This window comes from Oryx dammah, unplaced genomic scaffold (assembly GCF_014754425.2).
Source record: "Oryx dammah isolate SB20612 unplaced genomic scaffold, SCBI_Odam_1.1 HiC_scaffold_4, whole genome shotgun sequence".
In the NCBI taxonomy this organism is placed as follows: domain Eukaryota; kingdom Metazoa; phylum Chordata; class Mammalia; order Artiodactyla; family Bovidae; genus Oryx; species Oryx dammah.
Window position 1 is genome coordinate 30,084,635 of NW_024070188.1, and position 14,982 is coordinate 30,099,616.

The 14,982-nt window shown below is 43.0% G+C and overlaps 1 protein-coding gene and 1 non-coding gene across 3 annotated transcripts in view; one reads left to right on the forward strand and one right to left on the reverse strand.

Annotated features, from left to right (window-relative positions):
- Positions 1–428, reverse strand: part of LOC120862538 (sine oculis binding protein homolog) — a 164,822-nt gene extending 164,394 nt beyond the window's left edge. For both annotated transcript variants that reach the window (XM_040238559.1, XM_040238558.1), the window contains exon 1: positions 70–428. In XM_040238559.1, the coding sequence (XP_040094493.1) occupies positions 70–165 (96 nt within the window). In that variant the 5' untranslated portion in view covers positions 166–428. The remainder of the gene's footprint in view (positions 1–69) is intronic.
- A 4,485-nt stretch (positions 429–4,913) lies between these two features.
- TRNAK-CUU lies at positions 4,914–4,986 on the forward strand. The gene has a single exon. It is a non-coding gene; the product is annotated as a tRNA-Lys (tRNA).
- The last annotated feature ends 9,996 nt before the right edge of the window (positions 4,987–14,982 follow it).

A 14,982-nucleotide genomic window follows, 5' to 3' on the forward strand; every position in this document is an offset into this window, starting at 1 on the left:
CATACAACAGCCCGAAGGGAGCGGGCGGAAGAGAGCTCAAGCTCTCTGGCTCCGAAGTCCAAAAAATACCTTCATTTCCTCATTGATCTCCCTTTTCACTGGGTGAGCCGGTTTCCTGCTCCTTTTATTTTCCGGAGGTCTCCCTTCTTTCTCCATTTCTGCCATGTTTTTGTGTCTGGTTTCGGTGGAGATGAAATGGCTGCTGCCGCCGCCGGCGGTGGCGGCGGTGGCGGTGGTGGTGGTGGCGGTGGTGCTGATGGTGGCGGTGCTGGCGGAGGTAGCGGTGCTGGCGGGGCCGGGGCCGGGGTTGGGCGCGGGGCTGGGCGGGGGAGGAGGGGAGGCAGGCTCCGGAGAAGCGCGGTCTCTTCTAGCGGCGGAGAACGTCAGTGGCTGTCAGAGGGAAAGGTAGCTCGAGGGGTCTCGGGGATGCCGCCGCCGCCGCCGCTCCGGCTCCCGCCGCCGCCGCCGCCAACGCCGCCGCTGCCGCCAACGCTGCCGCTGCCGCCGCCGCTGCTTCTGCCGCTCCCGCCGCCGCTCCCGCCGCCAACGCCGCCGCCCGGCTGCATCCTCGGTGCCCCGTGGAGTCGTCAGCCATCTTCCGGCGCTCTGTCCGTCTGCATGGGCGAGGGGGACGAGGGCCCGGCGCGGAGACAGCGGCTCTGGGCGTGCGTGGATGTGTGTGTGTGTGTGTGTATGTGTGTGCGCGCCCGGGAGAGCGCGCCAGCCCAGGCACCCAGCGCCTCCCGCGAGCCGAGCCGGGGGCGGGCCGGGGGCCGGCGCCGGGAGCAGGGGGCGGGCGGGGGAAAGGTAGGGGGGGCGCTAGGACAGCCCCCAGCTCCCGAGCGGGCGTGGCTTCCACCGTCACAGTAGACGCGGATGCTGCGCGGCTCCGGGGGGCTGCTCGCGGCCGCCGGGCTCATCCGAGGCCGGCCCCGGCGGGACACGGCGCCCCTCGCGGCAGCTACCTCGGTACGACGCCCCTCGGGGGCCCTGCTCCGACCCCGGCCGCCCCCTTCAGCTCCGTGATGAGCTCGGGTGGGCTTGGAGTTGGGTTTTAAGCCCGAACTGGAAGCTGCTTAGGAAAAATGAATGGGGTTGCGGGGAGGAGATAGGGCAGTGGGAGGGCGTGGGGACCAGAGGTCGCGTTGATAGAAGGCCGCTTTCCGCCCCCCGCCCAGAAGGCAGACTGAGCTCGCCCCCTCCGGATGGCAAGGTCGGGGTCTCGGGAAAAGGAAACCACAGTCCTGACCTCTCCACAGCTGTCGGGGACAGTGTCGCCTTCTGGGGGCCACCTCAGGGCTCGGGAGGCTGGAGGCCCCTTGGAGATCCCTGCGCCTTGCTCGGCTGGTCCCCAGCGCGGCGCGGGTGACGACTGCGCTTGCAAGAAAGCTTTTGCCTCCCAATGAACCACTTAGAAGTAGGACATCTCGGCCTACAGCTCCTTGCTCTTTCTTTTCTTTCTTTTCCCTCCAGTTCTCGCTCACACACACACACACACACACACACACACACACACACACACACGTGTTTGTCTCACTACAGTTAACAGCGTTACCCCGTGCGCACCCGTCTCCCGGTGCGCTTGATATAAACCACCCCCCCCAAGATTAGGTGCCGCTGGGAGTGCAGCGTCCCGCGTGAGGTTCCATTCTCCAGGGACCAGGACCACCTGGCCACCCCCGGCGGGACCATCCCCACCCTCTGGGTGACTCTTTGCCCTCGACTGCCCTGCGCGTATCTTCTCTCCCCAGTCGACCTCGCTCCCCCTGCGCTCACGCGCCTCTCCTTTGGCCCTCTGCATCCACGCCCGGGACCAGGCTCGGATGGCGTTTGTCCCTCTTTGGGTCGACGCAGTGGCCTAAACGGTTTGATGAGTTTTTGGTGAGACACGCAGCTCTAAACCCGTCGTACACGCGGCGGGAGACAAGCTGACGTTCCCGGCTTCGCTTTCCCGCGCCGCGACACTTCGTAATTACCTGACACAATGCTATATGGGGGTGTCCATTGTTCCATTCAGTGTTATTGTAGAGTGTGCTGTGACAGTGGTGGAACTTAAAATTGCACAATTAAAAAAAATTTTTTTTTACTAAATTTTTACTAAAAGAATGAATTCGGTGTGCAGGATATGAGTAAGATTTCCATTAAAATCTGTTTGGCCTGTCAAACGAGGCTCATCCTGGGTATTACGCTGCCTAATTTGCATCTTGGCATTGGTTTTTTTTTTCTTTTTTTTTAAACGTCGAATTAGAGCTCTTTGGGAGCGTACTCGGGAGGACTGAGTACCTCCACGTTGGCTATTTTGCCGTTTAGCATCGTTTTGCTTCGTAAAGGTCAAATTACAGATGCTTGGGCGTTTACTCAGGAGAGCTGAGCACCTCCTTTCGTCTCTTCTCTTCCCATTCTGGAGAAAGCGAGGAGAAGCCGCACCCCGCTCCGCGTGCCTCGTGGATCCCAGGCGAGCCAAGAGGCCAGAGGGAGCGGGGCCAAACCGGGCTCCGCTCCTGCAAGGGGTCCACGCGAAACCCTTGCCCCCAGGAAAGTTAAAAATCCTGGGGCGGTATCCCGGACGAGAAAAACTCAAGAGGACCGATGAGGTACTAGGGAGTGCTCTGCAGTACAAGAATTGGAGATTTTTTTACGGTAGCCTCTGGGAGTGTACCCAGGTATACACCGGTTTTGAGCCCAAGTGCTCTGTCTGGCCAGGAGTCCTCAGGAACCCACAGTGGGACCCGAGACCATCCAGACAGCGAGAATACCCGGAGGAGCCAAAACCTGTTTGCGCTGACACAACCCCCGCCCCCTTCCTGGGACGCTAACACAACATTCTCATTTTTAAATGAGTGTGTGAGAGTGGGTGTATTTCTCAGCGAGAAATAAGCATCCTAATGCCATTGCTGGAAGAGAGAGAAGAAGAAGAAATCTTTTTGATTTTCCAATCTGAATTTCATCCAAAACATCTGATAAATAGGATGTGGGTTAGAGTTAGTTCTCTCTGTTTTGTCCTCTCGGTCTTTAATGAGTAGTGAGAAAACTTTTTTTTTTTTTACTTTTGAATAACTGTGGAAAGGTATGTTGTAAAGTGTACAGAGAAAAAAGCTTTTTGTCTTCTGGAGACATATTTAAGTCCCCTCTGTTTCCTTTGATGCCAGAACCATTACAATTGATTCACTGTTGTTCAGTTGATATCAAATAACAAGTTATATACCCCAAGTCCTAAGATACAGTTTCACAAGTTAAGAATAAAATAAACAGAAAAGGTGAACTGTAGCCCAGAGTTATATTTAGAGGCAGCTACACTTCCTTTAAAGAAAATTACTTGCTCTGCCGTAGTTCAGGCATTTAAATACAAATAATCATATTAATCAGCCGCCTGTTCCTTCACAGGCATATGTCTTCCAGAAAACTGGAAGAGGTGAGAACATCGAATTAGAATCCACAGTGCATGTCATCACTGACAGAATGAAAGCTCATAAAGTATGTGTGAGGAGACTTTTAGTCTTGAATAAACCTCAGAGCTTATGATTTTTACACCTTGGCAAAGACAACGTGTAGTGAAAGCTGCTCTGTCATGTCTGACTCTTTGCAACCCCATGAACTGCCAGGCTCCTCTGTCCCTGGAATTCTCCAGGCAAGTATACTGGAGTGGGTAGCCGTTCTCTTCTCCAGCGGATCTTCCCAACCCAGAGATCGAACCCAGGTCTCCCCCATTGCAGGGAGATTCTTTGCCATCTGAGCCCCCAGGGAACAGATGAAGACAATTATATAATGGGTTGTTGTTTTATGAATTTGGATATATCATGAGTCCAATAATGTTCCCTGGATAACTTCAGACACTCTGTAAGAGTATAACCCAGTGTGGACAGGACAATCTCTTACTTATCTTGGAAGAGCCACCCTTTATTCTATGAATTACCTTAATGCTTCCCAATCATTAGCGCCCTCTCTCTCTCTCTCTCTCTCTCTCTCTCTCTCACACACACACACACACACACACACACACACTCAAGCATACATCCAAGACAAACCCTGAAAGAAAAAAATTCCCTTTACTAGCCCTTCCAGTCACCAAAATAGGCACAAGATTGACCTTTCATTACATTCATTCCTCAGATATATTTTTATGACTTTTACTCTTCAAGGTTTCTCTTAATGTTCATTCTAGCCTGATAAATCCAGAAAATACTTGAGAGAGTGGATAGGAAGAAGACCCCAGTGTGATTTGCCTTCAGCCCTCAACCTCTCAATCTGCTTATTTGTTATCTCCAAGAACACCTAACTCAGAGGCCTAGTCTTCATGACTTAAAAGAAATTAATAGATATTTGCTGATTGATTAGTATGATATAATAACAAACTTACTTTTGTATATTGTCTAAAATTAATGCTCATTTTGAACAAGCTCTGTAATCTAACCAAATGTGGAGACTAAAATATGTGGGGAAATTACTATGCTGAACACATTATACGAATTGTCTCATCTAATATCCACAAAACCCTATAAGGCAGCATCTACTGTGATCCCCATTTTACAGATGAAGAAACTAAGGCTTGCATAAGCTAAGTTATTAAGTCATAAGCTAGTAAGTATTGGGGTTTGAATCTATAACTTTCTTTTCAACTCTCGATTTGGAGTTCTTGACACTATGCTAATCTACTTCGACATATTCCTTTTGACAATCTGTATTTTGTATAATCTAAGGCCCTCATTTTTCAAATTTTAACATCTCTGAAATTGTGACATATCTTATAAGACTTCTTTAAATTATAAGTAACAGTTCCCCCCGCCCCCACCACTTTAGTATATTAAGAAATCACATATTTTCCACAACAGCGGTGTATTTGGTTATCGTAGGTTATGCTGCAATATCAAATATCAGAAAATCTAAGAGACTTAAAACAAGATCGGTTTGGGACTTCTCTGGTGGTCCAGTGGTTAAGACTCCATACTCTTTATGTAGGGGGCCCAGGTTCGATCCCTGGTCAGGGAACTAGATACCACATGCCTCAACTAAAGATCATGCACACCACAACTAAGACTGTGCAGCCAAATTAAAACACACCACACACACACACACACACACACACACACACAGGAGAGGTTTATACTACTTGCTCACACAAAGTTTGCTGAAGATCTGTGTGACTCTCCAGGGGGCACTGCACCTTTGTACCAGTATGTACTTTCCGTAGCTACAAAGTAGAAGGTAAAACCTTGGGGGATCTCACACAGCAATTAAATGCTCCAGATTAGCAGTGACATAGGTAACTTCTTCCCACAAATCATTGACTTGAATTAGTCACATGGCTCTGTCCAACTGCTAGGGAAGCTGGGAATTGAATCTACCACATTCTCCAAAGGAGTGAAGAGCTGGATATGGGCAAGCATTTATGAAATATGGTCATTAGAATCAGTTAATGTAAATATCATGGATCCATTTTAGTAAAAACCAGTGAGCAACAGTTGGCCTATGATCTGTCATAGTCCATTATAAGTGCACTTTCAAAATTCATGCTAGTGTTTAACTTCAAAGAACAAAATTCAGAATTCTTCAAAAAGAACGTTATGAAACAGCATAACTATAATTCAGGAAGTCTACAGGTGAGCTTCAGGGTTTTGGAAACTTCTGAAAGGATATACCAAATCATCAGTGCATTTTTTCTGAGGAATGGGTCATTCTCAACTGGGATTCGTGATTCTTTCATTCCTTTATTCAACAACTAAGTGTTGAGAGCCTAGTATATTCCAGGCATGATGTTCTGAGTTCTTGGGATCCAGCAGCAAAGATGACACACAAGTTCCCAAATCTCGTTAACTTTATAATCTGCAAAGGTGACAATAAATAATAATTTTAAAAAGAGATCATTTTAGATCCAGAAGGTGAGAAAAAAGGACAATGTGATAGGAACTGGAATTGAAAAAAGAGGTTGGGGTCTACTCTAGCTAAATGGTCAAGATTAACCTTTAGGAGGGAATATTTGATCTGAAATAGGAAAGATGAGAGGGACTGCCTCTGCAGAGGTCTTATAATCCTTGAGAAAAGTGTTCTGGTTCAAATTCTAAAAGAGCTGAAGAATGCACTCAGTACCCTGGAGCCGTTGAAAGTATCTGGAGCATGGAGAGTGTAGGAGAGGTGGTGAGAGAGGCATGCAGAGGCCTGATGTGCTGGGGCCTGTAGGTAAGGGATGGATAAGAGATCAGGATTTTCTAGGTTTGGAGTCTGAAGGCAGAGGGCAGGGAGTAGAGGTGAATGATGGCTCCTGCCTGAGATGGAGCTGGGAATAGCACTTGCGCAACACGGCACAGCCAGGCACAGTGAGGGTAGACACAGTGGTGTGCAGGAACTCGGACAGAAGGTTCTGGGGTTCCTATAAATACCCTCCACTCACCATAGTGTGCGTTTCGTGTGTGCCTGAGAGTAGAGTAGGTGTGGCTCTGAGAGACTGTAGAATTTTTTTTTTAATTTATACATAATCTTGTATTGGAGTATAGTTGAGTTACAATGTTTTATTGGTTTCGAGTGCACAGCAGAGTGACTCATTGTACTTATATATAGTCTTTTTCGTATTCTTTTCCATTATGGTTTACTACAGGATACTGAATATAGTTCCCCATGCTATACCAGGAGGACCTTGTTGTTTATCTATTTTATATATAGTAGTTTATATCCGCTAATCCCAAACTCCTAATTTTTCTGTCCCCCTTCCCCTGTCTGTGAGTTTGTTTCCATTTTGTGAATAAATTCATTTGTATCATATTTTAGATTCTGCATACAAGTGATATCACATGATAATTGTCCTTCTCTTTTTGACTGGCTTCACTTATCCATCCATGTTGTTACAAGTGGCGTTATTTCCCTTATGGCTGAGTCATATTTCATTGTAGTATGGACTATTATACCACATCCTTCTTTATATATTCATCTGTTGAAGGGCCTGTAGGTTGCTTCCATGAGACTACAGAGTCGAAGTAGACCTGCCCCTAAAATATTTGATCAGAGACTCCACTAGGACTTCCACATCAGAGGAGGCCAGCTGGAGAGGTGACTGTGGCTGAGGAGTGAATGCTCCCCACCCACCTACCCACCCACCTGTCATGTAGATGCCAGCCCAGTGAGAAGAGTGTAATGGTGGACACCAGAGAAGATTAAATCAGCTGAGATTATCTGGAGGTTTCATTTCCACCTCCTAGCATAGAAGTCTTGTGAAACAGACATTGGGTTCAATTATAAAGAAATGAAGTTTCAGTTCAGTTCAGTCAGTTCAGTTCAGTCGCTCAGTTGCGTCTGACTCTGCGACCCCATGAACCGCAGCACGCCAGGCCTCCCTGTCCATCACCAACTCCCAGAGTCCACCCAAACCCATGTCCATCGAGTCGGTGATGCCATCCAATAATCTCATCCTCTGTCATCCCCTTCTCCTCCTGTCTTCAATCTTCCCCAGCATCAGGGTCTTTTCAGATGAGTCAGCTCTTTGCATCAGGTGGCCAAATATTGGAGTTTCAGCTTCAAAATCAGTTCTTCCAATGAACACCCAGGACTGATCTCCTTTAGGATGGACTAGTTGGATCTCCTTGCAGTCCAAGGGACTCTTCAAGAGTCTTCTCCAACACCACAGTTCAAAAGCATCAATTCTTCTGAACTCATCTTTGTTTATAGTCCAACTCTCACATCCATACGTGACCACTGGAAAAACCATAGCCTTGACTAGACAGACCTTTGTTGGCAAAGTAATATCTCTGCTGTTTAATATGCTGTCTAGGTTGGTCATAACTTTCCTTCCAAGAAATAAGCGTCTTTTAATTTCATGGCTGCAATCACCATCTGCAGTGATTTTGGAGCCCAGAAAAACAAAGTCAGCCACTGTTTCCACTGTTTCCCCATCTATTTGTCATGAAGTGATGGGACCGGATGCCATAATCTTAGTTTTCTGAATGTTGAGCTTTAAGCCAACTTTTTCACTCTCCTCTTTCACTTTCATCAAGAGGCACTTTAGTTCTTCTTCACTTTCTGCCATAAGGGTGGTGTCATCTGCATATCTGAGGTTATTGATATTTCTCCCAGCAATCATGATTCTAGTTTGTGCTTCTTCCAGCCCAGCATTTCTCATGATGTACTCTGCATAGAAGTTAAATAAGCAGGGTGACAATATACAGCCTTGATGTACTCCTTTTCCTATCTGGAACCAGTCTGTTGTTCCATGTCCAGTTCTAACTGTTGCTTCCTGACCTGCATACAGATTTCTCAAGAGGCAGGTCAGGTGGTCTGGTATTCCCATCTCTCTGAGAATTTTCCACAGTTTATTGTGATCCACACAGTCAAAGGCTTTGGCATAGTCAATACAGCAGAAAGAGATGTTTTTCTGGAATTCTCTTGCTTTTTCTGTAATCCAGCAGATGTTGGCAATTTGATCTCTGGTTCCTCTGCCTTTTCTAAAATCAGTTTGAACATCTGGAAGATCACAGTTCATGTATTGCTGAAGCCTGGCTTGGAGAATTTTGAGCATTACTTTACTAGCGTGTAAGATGAGTGCAATTTTGCGGTAGTTTGAGCATTCTTTGGCATTGCCTTTCTTTGGGATTGGAATGAAAACTGACCTTTTCCAGTCCTGTGGCCACTGCTGAGTTTTCCAAATTTGCTGGCATATTGAGTGAAGCACTTTCACAGCGTCATCTTTCACATGTAGCAAATACCTGAAGTTTTTACATTGATACTTATAGCTCACACATATATTTTACCCTATAACTCAAATTTGCTTTTAAACAATTTTTAAATGAAGTTTTCTGACTCCTGAAGTAAATTTTGTGCATTACCTGCCTGATTATTTACTATCTAAATAGTATCACCCAAACAAGAATGGCTTTCCTTGAGGGTATGGCCTTAATATCATAATAAGACCAACTTAAACATAGAACATTTTCAATAATTATCCCAAATTCTTGTAAATACAAATTTCAACTTAGTATCTGAGTTATCTTGAATTGTCATTGCCGTCCCCAATGACATCCGTTGATGAAATCAGATCTCTTCTCTGTATTAGATTTATGTAGATACTAATGTAGATATAATATCGTATTTCCTTTAGACAATCAAATGCCATTAAAATGATCAGCCCTCTGACAATCTGATGTTGAGTTGTATCATCAACAGTCATGTCTTGAAGTCCTGCTAGAGCCAAGTATTTTGCACAAATTGTGTCAATTATTTCTCACAAGCATGCTTAAGAGTGTAGTTGTTCCCGTTTCACACCTTAGGAGACTGAGGCTGAGCTCAAGGTCACACTAGGAAATGGCTGGTCCAGAAAAACATCTTCAGTTGGCCAACTTGCAGACAGGTGAGGTATGCTGCCACCTACTCCACACTCTGCTCTTCTCTGCTCAGTACTTCTATCGCTTTTTTGGGGGGAAAAGAGAATATGCAGATACAGTAAATAATTCTAATTTCTACTTTATTCTAATTTACACCTGGATGTTATAGGAATTAAAATACCCACGACCAATACTCAACCTTTCAAAAATAACATACTACACTGTAATGTTCTCAAACCAAATATGGTATTCAGTGAATGGTTACAGAGAATTGATATCTAAGTTTTGACCCACCTCCTTTGAGAAACATTACATGTTGTAAGAAACATTTTTCTTTCACAGAAAAATTGTCTCCAATGTGCTGTTGAGCCATAAGTTGTCTCTTTATTACATCCCAGAGGGAAGAGGTTAAGTGGAAAAGATTCCACAGTTTAACTTTGAGAGGACATTACACATTTCAGTGTAAGAAAAAATTTTTCATCAAAAGCTAAGTAGATAAACTAAAGATGGTATAATAAGTCTTGGGATATAGGTTGTGCATTTGTTTTGCTTTGTTTTTTAAATCCACTAAAGTTACTAAATCTGTATACCAGATGCTGAAGTAGGACTCACTCAACTCAGTTTTGCCTTTCCCATCTGAAGTTAGTCAGTCTTTAGGGCAGCTGATTGCTTTTGGAATCTGGAGGTGAGGGAGAGCTGGCAGGGACAGAGGAAGAGAAGAGAGAAGATCCAGGGACAGTGACTGCAGGCTGCGCTCCCCGAGGAGGTCTCGGGATGTACAGTATGGGAAAGTGCCAAAGTCCTAAGCTGGAAAACACAGCAAAACCAAACCAACCCCCAGCATGGGGAAATAAAAGGAAGTTCAACACTGAACAGAGTGTGCACAGGAGCATCTCTTTATGTGAAGAGCAGTAGAGTTTTGTGGCCTGAACACACAATTACATAGAATTTAGTAATACAAAAGCTACTATTTGTTTAATGCTTTTTAATAAATGGACTTTAATAAGTAGTACTGTGCTTAATATCTTAAAGAAATTATTTTATTTGATCCTCAACGCAGTTGACACAATTACAGACTGTGTCCCATTTTGCAGATGAGGAAATGGAACATTAAGCAGTTGCCTTCTAAGTGGGTCAACAATCTGAATGGAATCCAGAATTCTTTCTGCCACCTTGCAATACCAATGGTTTTGATGAGGGTTCTTGCTTGCAAGCAACAGAATGAGCTCTGACTATCTAAAGGAAACAAAAATGTTGAAGGAAAGAGGGCTCATAGAATCCGAGAGGCTGGAAGAACAAACAGGCTTGGGAAACAAGGAAGAACCCAGGGCCTAAGGAGGCCAGACCATAGGAACACTCTATCCAAGATGCCATCATCTCTGCTTCTGCTGCACCACACCTTCTAGAAATGACTACTGGAAATCATACTGACCCCTTAAACTGCTCCAGATGCTCCTCCTTCATCTCGGGGTGCATGGGCCTGTGTGGGAGGGTCCATGGTCCGGCACTGGGGCCCCCACTATATTCCAGGGTGAGAGGAGAGAGCAATTCAGTCTGTTTGGCATCTTACAGTGGAAAGTGAGTTCTTATATCCCAAGATCACATGCAATGAAGAATTCCCCTAAACACAAGGACAGATGGATTTTGACAGCCAAAAGAATGTTATAATGTCCTTCCAGACTACCCGCTGTAGCCGCTTTGTAGCAAATCATTCCATTAGGAAAGTAAATGTAGGGCTGTTAAAATAATTTTGAAAGGTCAGGCAAAGGTGGAATTATGCAAACATTAAATATTGCAAATCAAAACCTGACTGACCTAGAATTTCATCCTAATAGATTTATTTGCAATCTCTAAATGCAAACTTAAAAAAGACAAATTTGATAACCCATATGCTAAACAGCAATTAATTGGAATGTTTAGGGAATGGAATAGTTCTTGTTAACTTAAATTGCTAACTAAAAGTGATTAAGCCCTTTAAAAGACCCACAAACCTTTATATTTGAGATCTTGTCACTGCAATTCTTTATAAAATATTTGGATTGTGAAGATTTTGCAATGCCTCAGAATTACTGTTGCCACCATATGTGGTTGTAAAGTGCAGTGGGCATAGATTGTGCTAAATGTGTATAGATCTCAGGGTATACATTCTATATACATCAGGCAAACTTCTTTTTTTTTTTTAATTTTAGGCTAATCCTTTTGTAACCTTTTATTAACATTTTTATTTTTTAAAAAAGAATTATCATTTCCTAATGTAAAGGAAGAAATAGCTATATATTCAATTACAAATGCAGAAACATATAGTACCATTTGACCTTGAAAATGTAACAGCCATGAAAGCATCCAATATTAGTTTATTAGCCAAACTTCTGATATGAGTTTGCCTAGGGAGATAGGAGGTGAGAAAAAGGGAGACTAATCCTAGTGAAGGATAGAAATGGCAACCATTTGAGTTGGGCCTTGATGGATGAGTAGGATATTGACAAATGAGGGAGGGAGAAAGAGGAGCATCCTAGGCAGGAAGAACAATATGAAGAAAGGTGTCAAGGCATGAAAGTGCAAATGGAGCAAAGGGAAGGGGGATAATTCAGTGGGTTTAGAATGAGTGTATTAAAGGGGATCTGTGAGATCACCCCAAAGGTAGGATAGAAACAGATCATCAATGGCTGCAAATGCCATCCTAAAAGAGCTTAAATATTTGCTGAACTATAATCAAAATTATTTTATAATAAGGTATTATATAGGTATTTTTACATTCATTTTACAGATGAATAAACCAAAGCATAAAAATGTTAAGTGACTTGCCTAAAGGCATTCAGCTAGGAAGTAACAGAACCAAGATTTGCATTTAGATCTAGCCTGATTCTAGAGCCTAGGATCTTAACTTTCAACCTATGCGATTTTAACAAACCATACTCCAGAAGGCATTATAAAAGGAAATATAAAAGCAGTGGTAATTTTACAATAATAGATAGGACCTGAGGAAAAGATGTATGCAAGATAACAGACTATTTTGAGGTTGTAATCAATAAAGATGATTTTCACATTAGCTTTCATAGCTGCAAGACGTAGTATTGTAGGAACCCACAGAAGGATGTGGGTTCATTTATTTTTAGATCCCTCCCACTATACAAATATGTTAACATTATATCTATATAAATACTTTCTTTGTTACTTCTTTCCTATCTACCTCCTTTGAAAGGGAAATCTCATTTATTCTGGTCATTACAAGTAACCTAATATAAAGGAATTATAAAGTGTCTTCTTGTAAAACACACTTGGGGGATTCAGTGGTAGTCCTATTAAATCAATATTAAAAATGATGAAATCCAATAAAAACATTAAGTCCAAGTCTTAAGAGGCATGCAAATAGTCTTGTATGAAAAAACTGAGGCATGATTATTAAATATGAGAACCAAGGTACAAATATCACCAATAAATCCTTTGGAAATATTTTTAAGAAAGAGACTGTCTCTCTTAGAGTCTGAGACAGATGAAAAACAGAAGGGAGTTCTGCACCCAGAGGACTTCAAAGATTGAAATGTTGACCAGTCCATTCAGCTTCAGTGTCTTGGAATGACCACAGACAGGCTGTTTTTTAACTCCCTATGGGCTCCAAAATCACTGCAGATGGTGACTGCACCCATGAAATTAAAAGATGCTTAGTCCTTGGAAGAAAAGTTATGACCAACCTAGACAGCATATTCAAAAGCAGAGACATTACTTTGCCGACTAAGGTCCGTCTAGTCAAGGCTATGGTGTTTCCAGTAGTCATGTATGGATGTGAGAGTTGGACTGTGAAGAAGTCTGAGCACCGAAGAACTGATGCTTTTGAACTGTGGTGTTGGAGAAGACTCTTGAGAATCCCTTGGACTGCAAGGAGATCCAACCAGTCCATTCCGAAGGAGATCAACCCTGGGATTTCTTTGGAAGGAATGATACTAAAGCTGAAACTCCAGTACTTTGGCCACCTCATGCGAAGAGTTGACTCATTGGAAAAGACTTTGATGCTGGGAGGGATTGAGGGCAGGAGGAAAAGGGGATAACCGAGGATGAGATGGCTGGATGGCATCACGGACTCGATGGACGTGAGTCTGAGTGAGTCTGGGAGTTGGTGATGGACAGGGAGGCCTGGCGTGCTGCAATTCATGGGGTCGCAAAGAGTCAGACATGACTGAGAGACTGAACTGAACTGAACTGAACTGATGCTTAGTATGGCACAAGTACTTGAGAAGGATTGCTTTTCTTCTTTCTACAGTAGTAAAAGAATCTATTGTCATGAAATAGACCCTGGGTCAGTGTTACAAGCAAAACCTGCACCTACTATGAGACTCCTACTTCTCACTCTAGCTTTCTCTCCTCTGTTATCATGACGATTTCAATTTCAAACTGTAGCCGTGGTCATTCATTTACCTTTAGAAAAAGTATGAAGCTGAGACAGCTTCCAAAATATAAAACCAGATACTTACAACTTAAACTACCCATTTCACCTTGTTTGAATCTTAACTTAAATCAACCATGTGAAGACATTCTTGAGACAATTGGAATATTAAGAATTTTGGTCATTTTGTTAGATGCAATTGTAGTTACTTTTTTAAAAAAGGAAGTCCTATTTCTTATAAATAAATTCTGAAATATTTTGAGGCAAAATATGATATCCAGGATTTGCTTCAAAATACTCCAGAATTGTTGAGGAGTGAAAAATGTGAATAACTGCCCAAACCGGGTAATAAGCACATATGGTCCATTATCCTATTTTTTCTACTTTTGTGTAAAGTTTGAAAATTATAATAGAATGTAATAAAAAGTAAAAAAAAAAAAAAACATTTAAAACACCACAAAAAGACCTATGTAAGAGAAGTCTAATTCAAAAGAGGGCTTCAACAATGAATGGATTTCTATCTAAAATAAAGTTCTAAGCCCTATAACTTGCAACATCTTTAGAACAACTCATGACCATAATATTTGCAAGCAAACAGCATTTCAATCATTTTTGCAGTGTATACATGCTTATCCTATGTGGCTAAATTGCATGCTTTGTTCTGGAGTTAAAAACAGCCATTCTCCTAGAAGTATAAGAAACAAAAGCACTTTATATTGTTTACTGATTTGAAGTTGGGAGGATCTATGGTTGAATAGTGGAGAATGATGATAGAACAAGGTTTCTATGTGCTGGGCACTGATCTAAGTACTTTACATTTATGAACTCATGTAAATATTCAAAATTACTCATTAATATAGGTAATATAGTTCTTCCCACTTTACTGACGGTAAATGACATAATTTGCCCAGTTTGCACTATTGGTTAATAGTAAAGCTGGGGTTCAAATGCAAGGAAGCTGACTCTTGTGTCATGGGCCCTTAATCACCAAGTTCTGTCACTCTCCATGGAAAGAGTGTCTTGTAGAGTTGTTTGTTTAGACTTTGGGGAGCTAGTCTCTTTTATTCGTAGAAAAATAAAGTAACTCTTACTCCCTTTGACATCAGCATATTCTTTTTGTTCTGTTATGTACTTCAAACTTATTACTCCCAACATGGTCATACCAGCCCTATAATATTCAAACATATTAATTACAGATGTTTGTTTATGGCATGATTTCAAAGAAGAGAAAACATCACAGCAAGCTCTTCTGATTTAAAGCAGGGTACTTTTGAGAAAGAGGTTCAACATCGTAGTAGT